The sequence below is a fragment of the Drosophila ficusphila genome, unplaced genomic scaffold (assembly GCF_018152265.1).
Source record: "Drosophila ficusphila isolate 14025-0441.05 unplaced genomic scaffold, ASM1815226v1 contig_791, whole genome shotgun sequence".
Taxonomy (NCBI): Eukaryota; Metazoa; Arthropoda; class Insecta; order Diptera; family Drosophilidae; genus Drosophila; species Drosophila ficusphila.
Window position 1 is genome coordinate 13183790 of NW_025064737.1, and position 14282 is coordinate 13198071.

General features: G+C 40.4%; 1 protein-coding gene and 1 non-coding gene across 2 annotated transcripts in view; both read left to right on the forward strand.

The window, feature by feature from the left end:
* Positions 1-11191, forward strand: part of LOC108087207 (protein pellino) — a 36494-nt gene extending 25303 nt beyond the window's left edge. The window contains 9 exon segments of the mRNA XM_017184472.2: positions 5076-5168; positions 7820-8051; positions 8326-8517; positions 8584-8677; positions 8680-8771; positions 8829-8927; positions 9305-9458; positions 9550-9727; positions 9795-11191. Coding sequence (XP_017039961.2) covers positions 5076-5168; positions 7820-8051; positions 8326-8517; positions 8584-8677; positions 8680-8771; positions 8829-8927; positions 9305-9458; positions 9550-9727; positions 9795-9921 — 1261 coding nt within the window. The 3' untranslated portion in view covers positions 9922-11191.
* A 436-nt stretch (positions 11192-11627) lies between these two features.
* Positions 11628-11792, forward strand: LOC122320800. The gene has a single exon (XR_006245843.1). It is a non-coding gene; the product is annotated as a U1 spliceosomal RNA (small nuclear RNA).
* The last annotated feature ends 2490 nt before the right edge of the window (positions 11793-14282 follow it).

The window sequence follows — 14282 nt, forward strand, 5'->3', positions numbered from 1 at the left end:
AATTTTTAGTTCGAAGATAAAAACCGATAGCAGATACAACTGCTTTTTTAGTTAAACATTTAATTATTTCCTGGAGAGTGCTACTACACCTTGTGTTATTATTTATGAAGATTTTTTCTTTGTATTCCTTGGGTTAACAAAATAAAAATAAACAAAAATCTTACTTTGTTATTTATCATATGTTGAATTCTTCCTAGTTTGCACCGTTGAAGTCAACAAGCTCAAGGAACTTTATCTTCCTCACTTGTTCAGCTAGTTTCACGGATTATTTGTTGTTTAGGAATATGCTTATACTTATACTTATTCTCATGTAGATACATTCCCCTTGTCTTGCTCTTTTTTTCATGCTCCGCAATTTTGATGTTCTCTTGTGGCCACAATTCTTTGTGTGGTTGAATTTCGCTGGCAAAACGAGTTTTTTTCGTGAATGTTTATTGAAGTTGTCTCAATGAGAGTTTCATTCTTGAAATGCAAACAGCTGTGTGGCGGAGACATGTGCACAGATACACGGAAAGCGATACAGATACGGATACGGAGGCAAGCACTCGGCAACAGATACAGATACATTCTAGCCATGTGAATGGGCATGAGGAGCATGAGAAGAGCCCGCCACTTCGCCCATCAGCTAACCCGGGCACAGACCGCAAATTTAACCATAAAATATGGTAACGAAACACCTGCTCTTGCCAATTCCCGCAGTTCTCCCTTCCACCAGCAAAATGTACCTGCAAACCGAAAAAAAAACAAGAAACGAATTCAAAAAGTGTCGTCTGTTCGCCCTTCTCACCTGAATTTCTGCACTGGCATTGTTCCCCTCGCTTGTTTATTGTTTAATCTGCCATTGCACTTTGCGGGTCTTTGCATTTATTTGCCATGACATCCGAGGGGCGCCTCTGCAGTTCGGCTGCCGAGTGCTCTCCTTCGCCCGGCTCAAATTTCAAATTGTGGAAATAAGCAAGAAGTGGAACTATCTTTTTCTGCTGTTCAAATATATTTCTACGCTGTCGCGGAATGTAAATAAAGCCCCGACAGACAGCAATCCCCCACCCTCCAAAACTCCCCTCACTCCACACTCTGCTGTTGACAGGCAAACTCAGAGATTTATGAAAGTTATAAATATAGTGAACCAAGTCTCCCGTTGCCACCGAATCTGGAGCAAACGAAGAAGCAAATGCAGCTGCCATTAGTGGCGAGAACAGCCATCGCCATCGCCATCCGAAATTCATCGAAAACTTTGCCCGCAGATTGTTATTTTTAAAGTTGAGCTATCGTTGTCGCGTTGAGTTATGACTTAACTTTGCCTTCTCACCAGAGTACTACAAATAAGGTGGGGAAGTATTATGGAAAAATCATCGTTATGGAATACAATGCGTTATGTCACGAAAGCAGATTCGGTTTCTAAAGCTCTAAAATAATTGGGCATTTTTAATGACTTTAGATTGTGTTGTTCCTTTTCCAAAAAGTAGTAAATAAAACCACTTAGTCGGGTACTGATTAAAAAATTAAAAAAGAATAGAGAATGCTAATGAGTTGAGAAATCCTAGATGTGAAGTGCTTTTAAATGTATTAAGAATTTTATACAAATCTTGTGGGACTTATCAATTATTAAAGCGATTCAAAATTATGTATAGTATGACAATTTCATTTAAAGCTTATTTTATTTGTTTTCTATGTTTCTGTTCACTTCGGTTGACCCTCTGCACAATTGGTTTTTGTGTTTCCACTCCGACTAACCTTTCGACTTGTGATGCCAGTCGCTTGTTGCTCTTCACACATCGGCCCAGTCCGCCGATCCCCGATCCCCGCGATAAACTCAATTAGAGGTGCAGTGAGACGCTAAAAGCTTTCAAAGACCTCATTTTGCGGGCGGCGCTCAGGTGGGCGAGGGCTAATCAAATGAATGCAACGAATACGTGGCTTACTTTGGTGTAATAATCAAATTAATTTGCATAAGCTGCGACCCCGTGACATTAAACCGTTGTGGTTGCAACTGGCGGCAGTGCCTACTATATGGTATGGTCAGGTCATGTCGGCTGCCCTGATTTCCGAGCCCTACCCTTGATGTCTGCTGGTTGGTTGGTTGATGGGGTTCGCTCCTGCTGCAGTTTTTAGCATGTTTGCCCTTTGCGTTAGTTTGAAAATTTATTGTAATGCGATTGTGTCGGCCAACTATGGAGCGGTCGGTGCTGTGGGTCTGGGTTCTGGGTTCTGTGTTCTGGGTTCTGGGTTCTAAACTTGCATGCAAGGCGAACTGGCGAAAATCGATGATATGAGAGCACTGTCATGCAATGGGGAGGTACCTTCGTATAATGAAATACGCTTTAACGCCCATTTCCCCACAAATACCACCACCACCTAAGCACTTAGAATAAATCCCATTAAAATGGCTTACAAATATAAATTATAAATTATTTTTTTTAAAAAAAAAACATTTCATAAATATTTACTCAAAATAATTTTTCAAAGTTGAAGAAGATTTATTAATTCAAGCAATCAATGACTCACTTTTTATCTACTTTATCACGATATTTGTTCTGAGTGCAAACCTAAACACACAGACACGAAAATAGATTTCCCTAAACAACAGCAAGAGTACAAAACCGAAGCCGGCACCACAGATACAAATGCAAACACAAATACCAGCACAAACACTGGGGTCGCGCCATCAAAGATATCGTATCTCATGGATGCCCCTTTTTAGTATCTGTGAGTAACTCCATGTGTACGTGTGGTATTTTTTCTAAACTGAATGTTTTCTATGTATTTCCCTTACTGTTTTTGCGAGTTTTTTTTTGGTTGGTCTGTCGTAATGTACTTGGTTTAGTTTTGAAATTGAAATGTATGCAAATAGTGGCATGTCGGCTTTGAAAATCGATAAATTCTTTGATGTCAGGGAGCACAGCTGATTGCATGCGAAATAGTCACGCCAAGAGTGGAACATGGGGGTTGTAAAGCCCTCTAAACTGTTATTTCAGATAATCAAGATTTATGCGATTTGTTAATGAATTCTGTGGGCCAACCAGACCCTACAGGGAATGAATAGCACTCCAAATGGAATATGTTTCAATTGAAAGTTGTGTAATATGATGATGGTCTTTTATTTTTATTGGATGGTGGGGATTCTGGGACAACTCTCGATGAAGCTGGCCTTATGGCTACACGCATGTTGTGTAAATATTTACTCCCATTTGGATTTCGATCACATCTCGTAGTTTTTGTTTGCCTTTGCTTTCGCTCAAGTCTTTTTGTTAATTGAATTCAATTTAGACAGCAGTCAAATGACAAACTTCTATTATTAATCGTGCTAGGCTTAATCAATTTAACCCAGTTTATTCTGTGATGCTGCTCTACCGGGTGGGTGGTCCTATTTTTAGAGGGTACTAATTAATGCACAGCTGGAGCTAATAATGAATTTTATCTTTACTGTGTAATAGAAGGTATGTTTGCTTACAGTTTTTTGACAATAAACCTGGTTTAAAAGAGGAGCAGCCATTTTTCGGATTTTCAGTATTGGTCACACATAAAAATATCAAGAAAATCGACCCAAAATTCGAAACAAAACTAAGGATGCAGTTATGGACTTTGAAGTGCAGATATTTGAAAAAGTAATTTTTGGACTTTTGGGGATCACACATAAAAATGTTAAAAAAAAATCGGCCATAAAATTGAAACCAAACCGAGCTTAAATTAGTTTCACTTAGTATTAACCAACTTTAAAGCACCGAATGATGATGGCATGTAGTCGAGGACTCATGGACAGGACTGTACGTCACGTCAGATGTGTCTGTACATATCTAAACAAAGTTGCAGCGCTAATTTGAAGCCAGCAAACAGAGAGGCAGACAGGGCGAGAGTGATGAGCATTTGCCATTTCACCTTGCAGGCGCTTAGAGTCTGGTGTGCATGGCCCCCCTCAGCCACCCACCACCACCCAACGCCACCCACAAACTGCCCCTAAAAATACTGTCTGCACTGCACAATTTCAAGAGCCGCCGCCCCCACACTTTTCCGCCCATTCAGTCCACGCAAAAGGGGAGCAAGTTTAAATGCAGCGAGCAAAAATCAATGCAACCCCAGAGCAGACCCTATGCAACAGTACCCCTCCCCTGCCCCTCGTTCTCCCCTTTGGTCCCCTCGCTCCCCCAAAGAGTACATTAAAAAAATCCATTTGCCATGTTTGTGAGTGGGCGTGGACCGGCGCCAAGCTGGTTTATTAGATTGCCGTAAATAAGTTTATGGTGCGCCAAAAAAAAAAAAAAAAAAGAAAAAAGGGCCAAACAGAACTTGTATTTAGATGTAATAAAAATAAAACAGGACGCACTGCTGCCATGCTAATGAGAAATTCGTTATCGAAGGCAATTTTCCACTAATTTGGGAAATAATTAACCCTCTAATTATGCGATTACATACAAGTTGCCGATCTGGTTGAGGAAACTTGACGCAGGATAGGCTGTGGCACATTTCTAAGACTTCCAAGGAAAACGGAAAAGGAAAAGCACACTGAAAAAAGAAATATGGCGAAATTTATTTACCTTAAAATGTAATATCCTGTAACCCAATTGCTTCGTATAAGGAACTGAGATAATACTAAGAAACGTACTTCTGAATTTCCTGATTATGATGTTTAATAAATCTTGAACTTAATGAAAAATTTGTGAAGTGTAAATGAAATGTTTCTCAAGTGCATTGCAGCGGAGACAGAGCGGAGCCGTTTCCTCATTTGAAATTCTAGAAAGCCAAGAAGTTGCCGAGTTATATATCTGTATATAGAATGAAAAAAGGGTGGATAGGCAAGTGTGAGCCAGTAAGATGTTGAAAATGAGCAATTTCTATGGCATTCACTTTGAAATTGTTTTGCTTTAGTTTTGTGCTGTCGTTTTCCTTTTTGTTTTGTGTTCCCTTTGCCACTGCGAAAAGTTTTCCTTTTCTTGCATAAAATAATGGCTGAGCAGTTGTAGCAGTTTCCAGGCTTTGTGTGAATTATCAAAAAATAGAAAATGGAAAATAAAAACCATAACCATAACCATGTGCATTTCCATTAAATATGTAATTTTCAATCCCATTTTCTCCTGCAGCACCGACGGCACTGAATCTCCCATTCTGGCTGAAGACGGTGGCGATGGTCATGACAAACCGCGATTGCGCTACGGGGAACTAGTGATACTGGGGTAAGTCTATAGATACTAGTACAGCAAAACTAAGGCAGCAGCACTCGAACTAGAGTGCTTTGTTTGGACTGAAAGTACGGAGGTACCGAGGTGCTTTTATATGACGGAGCTTACCACTCGACAAGTGCTGAAATGAGCTCTTCGAGTTCTTTGTTTTAGGAAGCTCTTTGAGAAAAACAAAGGCTAGGTCAATAAAAACTAAATTCAAACAATCCAAATCATTTTTGCACACTTGCCACATGTTTCCAGAATTTAAGTTTACTTTCGCTTTAAAGTTTCTATTAAGGAGACAAGAATGATAAGATACGAAATTGGTTAAGGTTAGTAGAGCACTTTAAGCCACTTGAAGTTGATAGGGTTAGTTAATTAATACAATTTTGACATGGTATTTTATCAATGAAAACAAAGGCTGAATGTTTTGGAAATGATGTTTTTATTTATTATCAGTAACAGATTACAAAACAAGCGATCAAATAAAGCTATTAAAAGGTTTGGTTATTCCATAACCTATCCATTATTAACGCTTTAAATCGTTTGTAACACTTTCGACTTATGTCACTTGGCTGATTAATATCAAAGTGGCTTTAACAGATTGCCTACTTTAAGATGCGAAGATCGAAGATAACTTGACCAGTTACATTTGATACAACACCAACCGAACAGAATCCACCGGAATCTATTATCGTTCATCATGGAAACATAAATTAGGATTCACTGCGCTTTTATGGGATCTCCAACCGAACCACACACACACACACAAACGCACCAAAAATAACCACTGATTCTGACCATAAACCCAATCAGTCAAACGCAGCTCCACTCGGCTTACAGAAGTTTAAGTGCCTTCTGCTCTGTAAACATTGAGCTAGCCGCATAAATTTGATCAACGCAGCGGTCCGTCGGCTGGAGGAGATTGATGATTCTGGCCAGCAGCTGGGACAGACGATTGTAAATCTTGATGGTCTTGTTCTTGCTCTTGCTCTTGGCCTGACCAACAGAAAAGCGCTTGACATTGTGCTGATTGGCAACGCTTTGCCGCTGAGTCACAGCCAAAGACCCCAGAAAAAAGTGAGTCTCCAGACTTGAGTCATTAGCCGAAAGCGTTTCAAGCTGAAGTTGCAGTCGCTGTCGCTTTAGCTGTTCTTTATGTCCCAGTTGTTTTTGTTGTATCTGCTGTTGTTGGCATTTGTTATCTTAACACTTTTTAATTGCCCATAGGACAAAGGCAGGGCTGGAGAAATTAAGGGAGCACAGAGCTCCCAACCATGCAGTTCTCCATCAAATGCCCATTCATCATCTCGACCATGCTGGTCCCCTTAGAGCCAACATGTGGTGGTCACCCATTGAGGATGCCCCACTCCATATTCACTTGGTTGTTCGGTGATATATGATAGACAACCAGACGTTGATTGCTGGACAAGAAGAACCCGCAGGGATTGAATCGCCGGAATCGCACGAACACTTGAGTTGTTGTCAGCAAATCTGAGACTCTTAATTGTTGTCATCAAAATAAGACATAACCAATTAACAAACTGAAAGCAAAAACAACGCTGGCCAAATGTGGGCAGGAATAAATGCAAAAGCAAAAGCTGCTTTATACTTACAAAACGAAAGGTCAACTTTGTCCCGAGGGTTCAAACGTGGCTGTAAACATGGATTGGATTTATGATTTGATTCGTTTGACGGGAAACAACCTTTGTTTCTCAGAATTTTACATCACGCACGGAAGATTATTGTTCTCTGACTGTATAATTTCATAGAAAAGATTTTCAAGAATTTCCGAAATCATTTATTTTACGACCTGGTCGGCGTATTTGTATTACTAGGGATCATTCTTGAATGGCTTCTCAATGAAAACATATAAGATATCATTGACATTTTATGTCTGATCATTAAGTGAAATAAAAAGAAGTGTCAAGAGAGAAAACAAGATTAAAAGATGCAGCACCGAGTAATAAAATTCTACAATTTGATTTTTATTGCAACAAAACTACTTAATTTCAAAGAAAATTCTTCATTTCATGTGGATAGAACTTTAAATTGTAGTTTTTATCATTCATGTACATACATACATATAGTCGTATGGCGCCCGAAATTTTTGATCTTCTAAGAATTTTGACGACATTTGTACATTTATTGGTCTTAAATTATATTTGTATAGCTTAAATGCAACCATGTGTGAGTGGATTATTGAACTGCCTGTCTCATTTTGTTCCCCAAATTAGAAACATTTGTTCCTTAACAGTTTCCGTCACCCCCTTTTGGGTGCATTAATCCATAAGTAGTATCGACCCTGAGTCAATAATATTTCCACTTACTAGAACTGACACCCGCGGGTAATTATGGTTTATGGTCTAGCTAATGTAGCAAAAAGACCGAAATAGCGCACTGGGAAAACCCAGTGCTTGCTAACCCGCAATTCTTAGAGTTATTAGTGGCCATTATCTGTGGGAGGCACAAAAAGCGACCACTAATTGTGTAAACACACATTGCCGACGCAGAACTTGACCCACAAACCGAACCGAACGAATTGTACATTTGTTGGGCAATAATCCCGCATGCCAACTCTCTTATCAACTTGCCCCACATCTGCCAGTGAATATTCATACATATGCGTATCTGACCGAATCGCTATCTGTGTGTCGTTGCAGCTACAATGGTTACTTGCCACAGGGAGATCGCGGACGTCGGCGCTCCAAATTCGTACTTCACAAGCGGACGGAGGCGAGCGGTGTGAAGCGGTCCAAACACTACATCGTCCAGTCGCCACAGACCTCGAAGGCCATTCTGGATGCCAATCAGCATTCGATTTCGTACACACTCTCACGCAACCAGGCGGTAATCGTGGAATACAAGGAGGATGCGGAAACGGACATGTTTCAGGTGGGTCTCTCTCGAAAAAAAGAAACAAAAGAAATCCCCCAAAGAGCTGAGTTTGATGAATGCTTTTTAGCTAATTAGATGGCCCAAAATTTGTGACCCCCAAAAGGTCAAAAGTCTTTCCTATTACCTTCCGCATTCAATATTTATATCTCCTCCTGGTTTTCCTCAAGTGTAATGCCAATTTCGCATGATTCGTCATTTATTTGTCCCGTGATAAATTGCCTAATCAGTATATTTTCCCCCTCGACTAATCATGATTGCTCTTCGTCGGCAGGTGGGACGCTCCTCGGAGTCACCGATTGACTTTGTGGTGATGGACACGCTGCCCGGCGACAAGAAGGATGCCAAGGTGATGCAGAGCACAATCTCTCGCTTCGCCTGCCGCATTCTGGTCAACCGCTGTGAGCCTGCCAAGGCGAGAATATTCGCCGCCGGCTTCGATTCGAGCAGAAACATATTCCTTGGGGTAAGTGTGTCTATCCATCTGTATATATCGCCCATTCTAATGAGTCACGAACTTGACATTGCACAGGAAAAGGCCACCAAGTGGCAGGACAATGTGGAAATCGATGGCCTGACCACCAACGGCGTGCTGATTATGCACCCCAAAGGATCCTTCTGCGGGGGAGTGCCAAGTGCGGCCTTTGGCGCGAGTGCTCCGTGGGCGGCGATGTCTTCAGCCTTCGCGAGTCCCGCTCGGCCCAGCAAAAGGGTCAGCCGGTAAGTGAATTGCTATCGCATCCCCCTGACACTTGATTAATCTCTGTGCCTCCCCAGATCTATGACGAATGCAACATCCTGCAGGATGGCACACTTATTGATCTCTGCGGCGCAACGTTGCTCTGGCGTTCCGCCGAGGGCTTGCAGCATTCGCCGGTGAGAATTTATGAAGTAGTTGGTTAGAAGGATGAATAGGATATACATTTTTCACACAATTTATCCCAAAAGATTAGAATCCTCTTTTTGATTTTTTCATATTTTAAAAGGCTAAAGAAAAGAGAAACATCTAATGAAGTTATAATATAAAAGTTTATTTTGTATTTGAGTTTGCAACACATTGCAACAGCATTGCCTTTCTAGGTTTACGAAATTAGAAGATTCTGATTATATTTATGCATATTAAACTACAATTTTAGTGCACTTATTATTTCCAAAAATAGAAAGCTTGTATTTATATGTTGCGAAACAAAACGAAACCAGCTAACCGAATTAAACTTCATGGTTATAATAACCAACCTTTTTATTAATTACAGACCAAACACGATTTGGAGAAGCTTATCGATGCCATTAATGCCGGTCGTCCACAGTGCCCGGTGGGCCTGAACACGCTGGTCATACCACGCAAAGTTAACATTGGGGATCAGGTGAACCAGCCTTACGTGTACTTAAACTGCGGCCATGTCCAGGGTGAGTGCGCTTGCTTCTGTTTGCCTGCCACCACTTCGCCATCTCGGAGTGGCAGAAAATCTATATTTCTGATCGATTTCGCTTTTGGCAGGCCATCACGATTGGGGTCAGGACGAGAACACTGGCGCCCGCCGCTGTCCAATGTGCCTGGAACTCGGTCCGGTGGTCACCCTTTGCATGGGCTTGGAACCGGCCTTCTACGTGGACGTGGGTGCACCCACCTACGCGTTCAATCCATGCGGACACATGGCGACTGAGAAAACTGTCAAGTGAGTAGTGAGCAACTGAAGCCAATTGTGTGGCCGGAAAATGACTAACAACCTTCGATTATTGCAGATACTGGGCCAACGTGGAGATACCGCACGGCACCAACGGATTTCAGGCCGTTTGTCCCTTCTGTGCGACGCCCTTGGACGGCGCGACAGGCTACATTAAATTAATATTCCAGGATAATCTAGATTAAATATAAATATAATGGCTTAACGTCTATATACATAGATACTGTAGTAATTGAAAAAAAAAACGATGTCCAAGTTTGAAGCAGGCATTACAACTAGGCTTTATTTATTATCATTAATTAACATTTAAACCCAACTGAAAGAAAACAGAAAACAATGTCTAAATACTGAATAAAACAAACAGAGAAAGGAGAACAAATTCAATCGAAGCGAAGCAGGGCAAAGTGTTGTATTTGTTGTGTCTCTCGCTGCTTAATTTTTGCATTATTCGATTGCCGATATGTAATTGCTGCATTATGCTTGGCACACCAAGGCAATTAGTTATGAAATTAACAAAGCCGCTCCCATCCACCATTCGACACCCCATTCATCGATCGAAGTTGCATGTTAATGTTTCATGTTTGGTTTCCCCCCACTGTATAATGTAAAAATGATTTGAAATAATGAAAGCACGGCAAACAAACGCAATGATCAGCAGCACACACATCAACCAACCGTACGAATTAAAAGAAATTGCTTAAGTGTAAAAGTTGAGACCGAATGTAAATCGCAGATATATTTAAAGCCCCCGACGGGCAACCGCATAAATTGTGTATAATTGTGTAAAAACAAACAAGATTGAAATGTAATCGTTGAACCTAATTATTCGCAAGCAATTGCAACTACCCAACATTGCAATGGGCAACAAACCCAGTTGCAGCCACAACATTTACGTATTTCTCACCAAATCTAGAGCTTACATTTAAAACGAAGATTGATCGCGGAGAACCTAACACAATTATCAACAACAATTTAACTTCAGCAATTGAAAACATGGTAAAGCATTATTCTAAATAACAAATAATGATGAAAACAACAACAAATACAAAAACCGTATGAACAACATGTACAGTTTCAAAACTCTGTCAACAAAATACGTATAAAAATCGAGTTCACGAAATCAAGTGCATATTAAATGCGATTCATGATAGCATCATACGTATATCTAGATCTATATAGGTTTTAAAAATATCTGCTGCGATGTATGTATGTTGATATTCATTTTCTGCCCAAAACGCATTATGCAGTACTAAGTTAGTTAATCTTACACCTTATGATTACGCATTACATTTATTTGTATTATTATTTTGTATGCATTACAACACTTTTGTGTGTTCATTATATGTTGCGCCGCAGTGTGTTTACAAACCACAACATTGCAAAACAAAACAAAACAACAAAATAGTTTATAATAAATACAAAATGTAAAATAAAAACTTTCTAGCAATACACATACATGACTATCTGACTCTATTTATGGTATGTGGGATTACAAGGTTTTCTGTAGATCGATTTGCTATCAATATCTACTGATTCTGAATGGAGACATTTATTTTTCCTTCTAAAATTTTTCATATGAAATGACGGTTATTGTTTTTTCGTCATTTAAGAAGGTACTTAAAAATAAAAATAATGCCTGAGAAACACTAAATTCCAAAACAAAATAATAAGAAAAACAAAAAAAAGGAAATCTTTTTATAGCAACAAAAACAACATTTGTTTACTATTGAGCTGCCTCAGCTGAGAACGAACCGCTTGCCTTCAACTGCGCATGCTGAAAACTTTTATAGCATACTTACAGGGGTGATTTCTTTCGTCGTCGGCACCTTATAATTCCCAACCGATTCTGGCCGTTCTGTCATGGAAAGCCTGCTGGCGAGCAGCGAAAAGCATACTTACCTGGCGTAGAGGTTAACCGTGATCACGAAGGCGGTTCCTCCGGAGTGAGGCTTGGCCATTGCACCTCGGCTGAGTTGACCTCTGCGATTATTCCTAATGTGAATAACTCGTGCGTGTAATTTTTGGTAGCCGGGAATGGCGTTCGCGCCGTCCCGACATAAATAATAAATTAGAATCTTGAATTAAGTGAGTGAAATGTGGCTTATTTCGGTGAGCAGTTCTTGTTAGTGAAAATCTAGTAGAAAAGCTAGTTCTAGCATAATTAAAACTAGAAGAAAAGTTTGTAAAATTTCCATGTAGCTAATAGCTTAAAATAAATCTTATTTTAAAATTCATCTAGCATATTCTAGCTTTATATGTACATATTTGCGACATCAACAGTTTGTTTTGTAACAAAAATATGTTTATGGCATGAAAATATCGGAGCTTGTTCATTTTTTGCCGATGGTTATGTGCATTTCATATGATCGTGAATTAATTTTTAATTGATATGTTGGCTGAAGTGAAGAACATATTTATACGTAAAGCTTTAAAAATAAGATTTTTGTTCACACATGCAAAAAACTATTATAAATTCATTAACAATCACCTTTAAATTCAAGTTTTTTCTTTCGGAAACTTTCGGAATGGAAATTTGAAGACTTAATCAAAAATATTGCCCCAATGACTTTTGCCACCCACAGTGGCGGATTTAGGGGTTCAAACCCCTGCTATTTCGTGACACGCACAAAGAATCAGCGTGGTTTCGCATCTCTGATCTGATGTTTACTTTGAAATAACGGTTCTTTCGAGTGATGCGGCGTACTGATTGGTGGAAGCAGTGAGGGGAAGTGTGCCAAGGACAGTTAACTTAAAAAAGAACCGTTACTTAAGTAAATTCAGTTTTACCAGCTGCAACCTGCTATTGATTATGTTGGCCTGGTGTCAGAAATCGAATTTCATATTGAAATTGGCTGGTTTCAAGATCCCACACACCAGGCAAACAGAAAGGCTTAGTAGGTGGATGCTCAGCAGCAGCATTTATGTATAAGGCAGGGGCGGACGCAAAAAAAAATTTGGGGGGATCCGACCGAACAATTTTTTAGTTCGGCAGGGGAGTGCAATCAAAAATGTATTTAGCTTATATGGTTGACGGACCGTGTGCTGCAAGGGGTTTTGAAGAAGTCTGAGATTTCGGGGGGAGTCCGGACCATGGTATAATAAGTACAAGGTAGTCTCGTCGGCTTTTTTTTCCCCCTATCGACACTACAATTAGAGCGAGAGAGAGAGTGTTTTTCTATGGGTTCGGGTCGATAGGGGGAAAAACCCCGAACGATTTTGCAGCCGACGAGACTACCTTGTATAATTCTACCATGGTCCGGACATCCTGGCACACCCCCTTGCGTCCGCCCCTGATAAAAAGAATAACATTTTCTGCAAGCAAATTGCGACGAACTAAATTTTAAACACCAGGCTAACATAACCGCTTAGCAGGTGTAAATCGATCAGCTGATCAGCTTAAAATTGGCTTGTTCAGTGTTGAGCGCGTGACAAATTATTCTTGTCACACCAACAACAACCACATGGAAATTAATTAATTACTTGTGCGCGGCGTGCTATTTCGTGACACGCACAAAGAATCAGCGTGGTTTCGCATCTCTGATCTGATGTTTACCTTGAAATAACGGTTCTTTCGAGTGATGCGGCATTCTGATTGGTGGAAACAGTGAGGGGAAGTGTGCCAAGGACAGTTAACTTAAAAAAGAACCGTTACTTAAGTAAATTCAGTTTTACCAGCTGCAACCTGCTATTGATTATGTTGGCCTGGTGTCAGAAATCGAATTTCATATTGAAATTGGCTGGTTTCAAGATCCCACACACCAGGCAAACAGAAAGGCTTAGTAGGTGGATGCTCAGCAGCAGCATTTATGTATAAGGCAGGGGCGGACGCAAAAAAAATTTGGGGGTATCCGACCGAACAATTTTTTAGTTCGGCACGGGAGTGCAATCAAAAATGTATTTAGCTTATATGGTTGACGGACCGTGTGCTGCAAGGGGTTTTGAAGAAGTCTGAGATTTCGGGGGGAGTCCGGACATCCTGGCACACCCCCTTGCGTCCGCCCCTGATAAAAAGAATAACATTTTCGGCAAGCGAATTGCGACGAACTAAATTTTAAACACCAGGCCAACATAACCGCTTAGTGTAAATCGATCAGCTGATCAGCTTAAAATTGGCTTGTTCAGTGTTGAGCGCGTGACAAATTATTCTTGTCACACCAACAACAACCACATGGAAATTAATTAATTACTTGTGCGCGGCGTGCTATTTCGTGACACGCACAAAGAATCAGCGTGGTTTCGCATCTCTGATCTGATGTTTACCTTGAAATAACGGTTCTTTCGAGTGATGCGGCATTCTGATTGGTGGAAACAGTGAGGGGAAGTGTGCCAAGGACAGTTAACTTAAAAAAGAACCGTTACTTAAGTAAATTCAGTTTTACCAGCTGCAACCTGCTATTGATTATGTTGGCCTGGTGTCAGAAATCGAATTTCATATTGAAATTGGCTGGTTTCAAGATCCCACACACCAGGCAAACAGAAAGGCTTAGTAGGTGGATGCTCAGCAGCAGCATTTATGTATAAGGCAGGGGCGGACGCAAAAAAAATT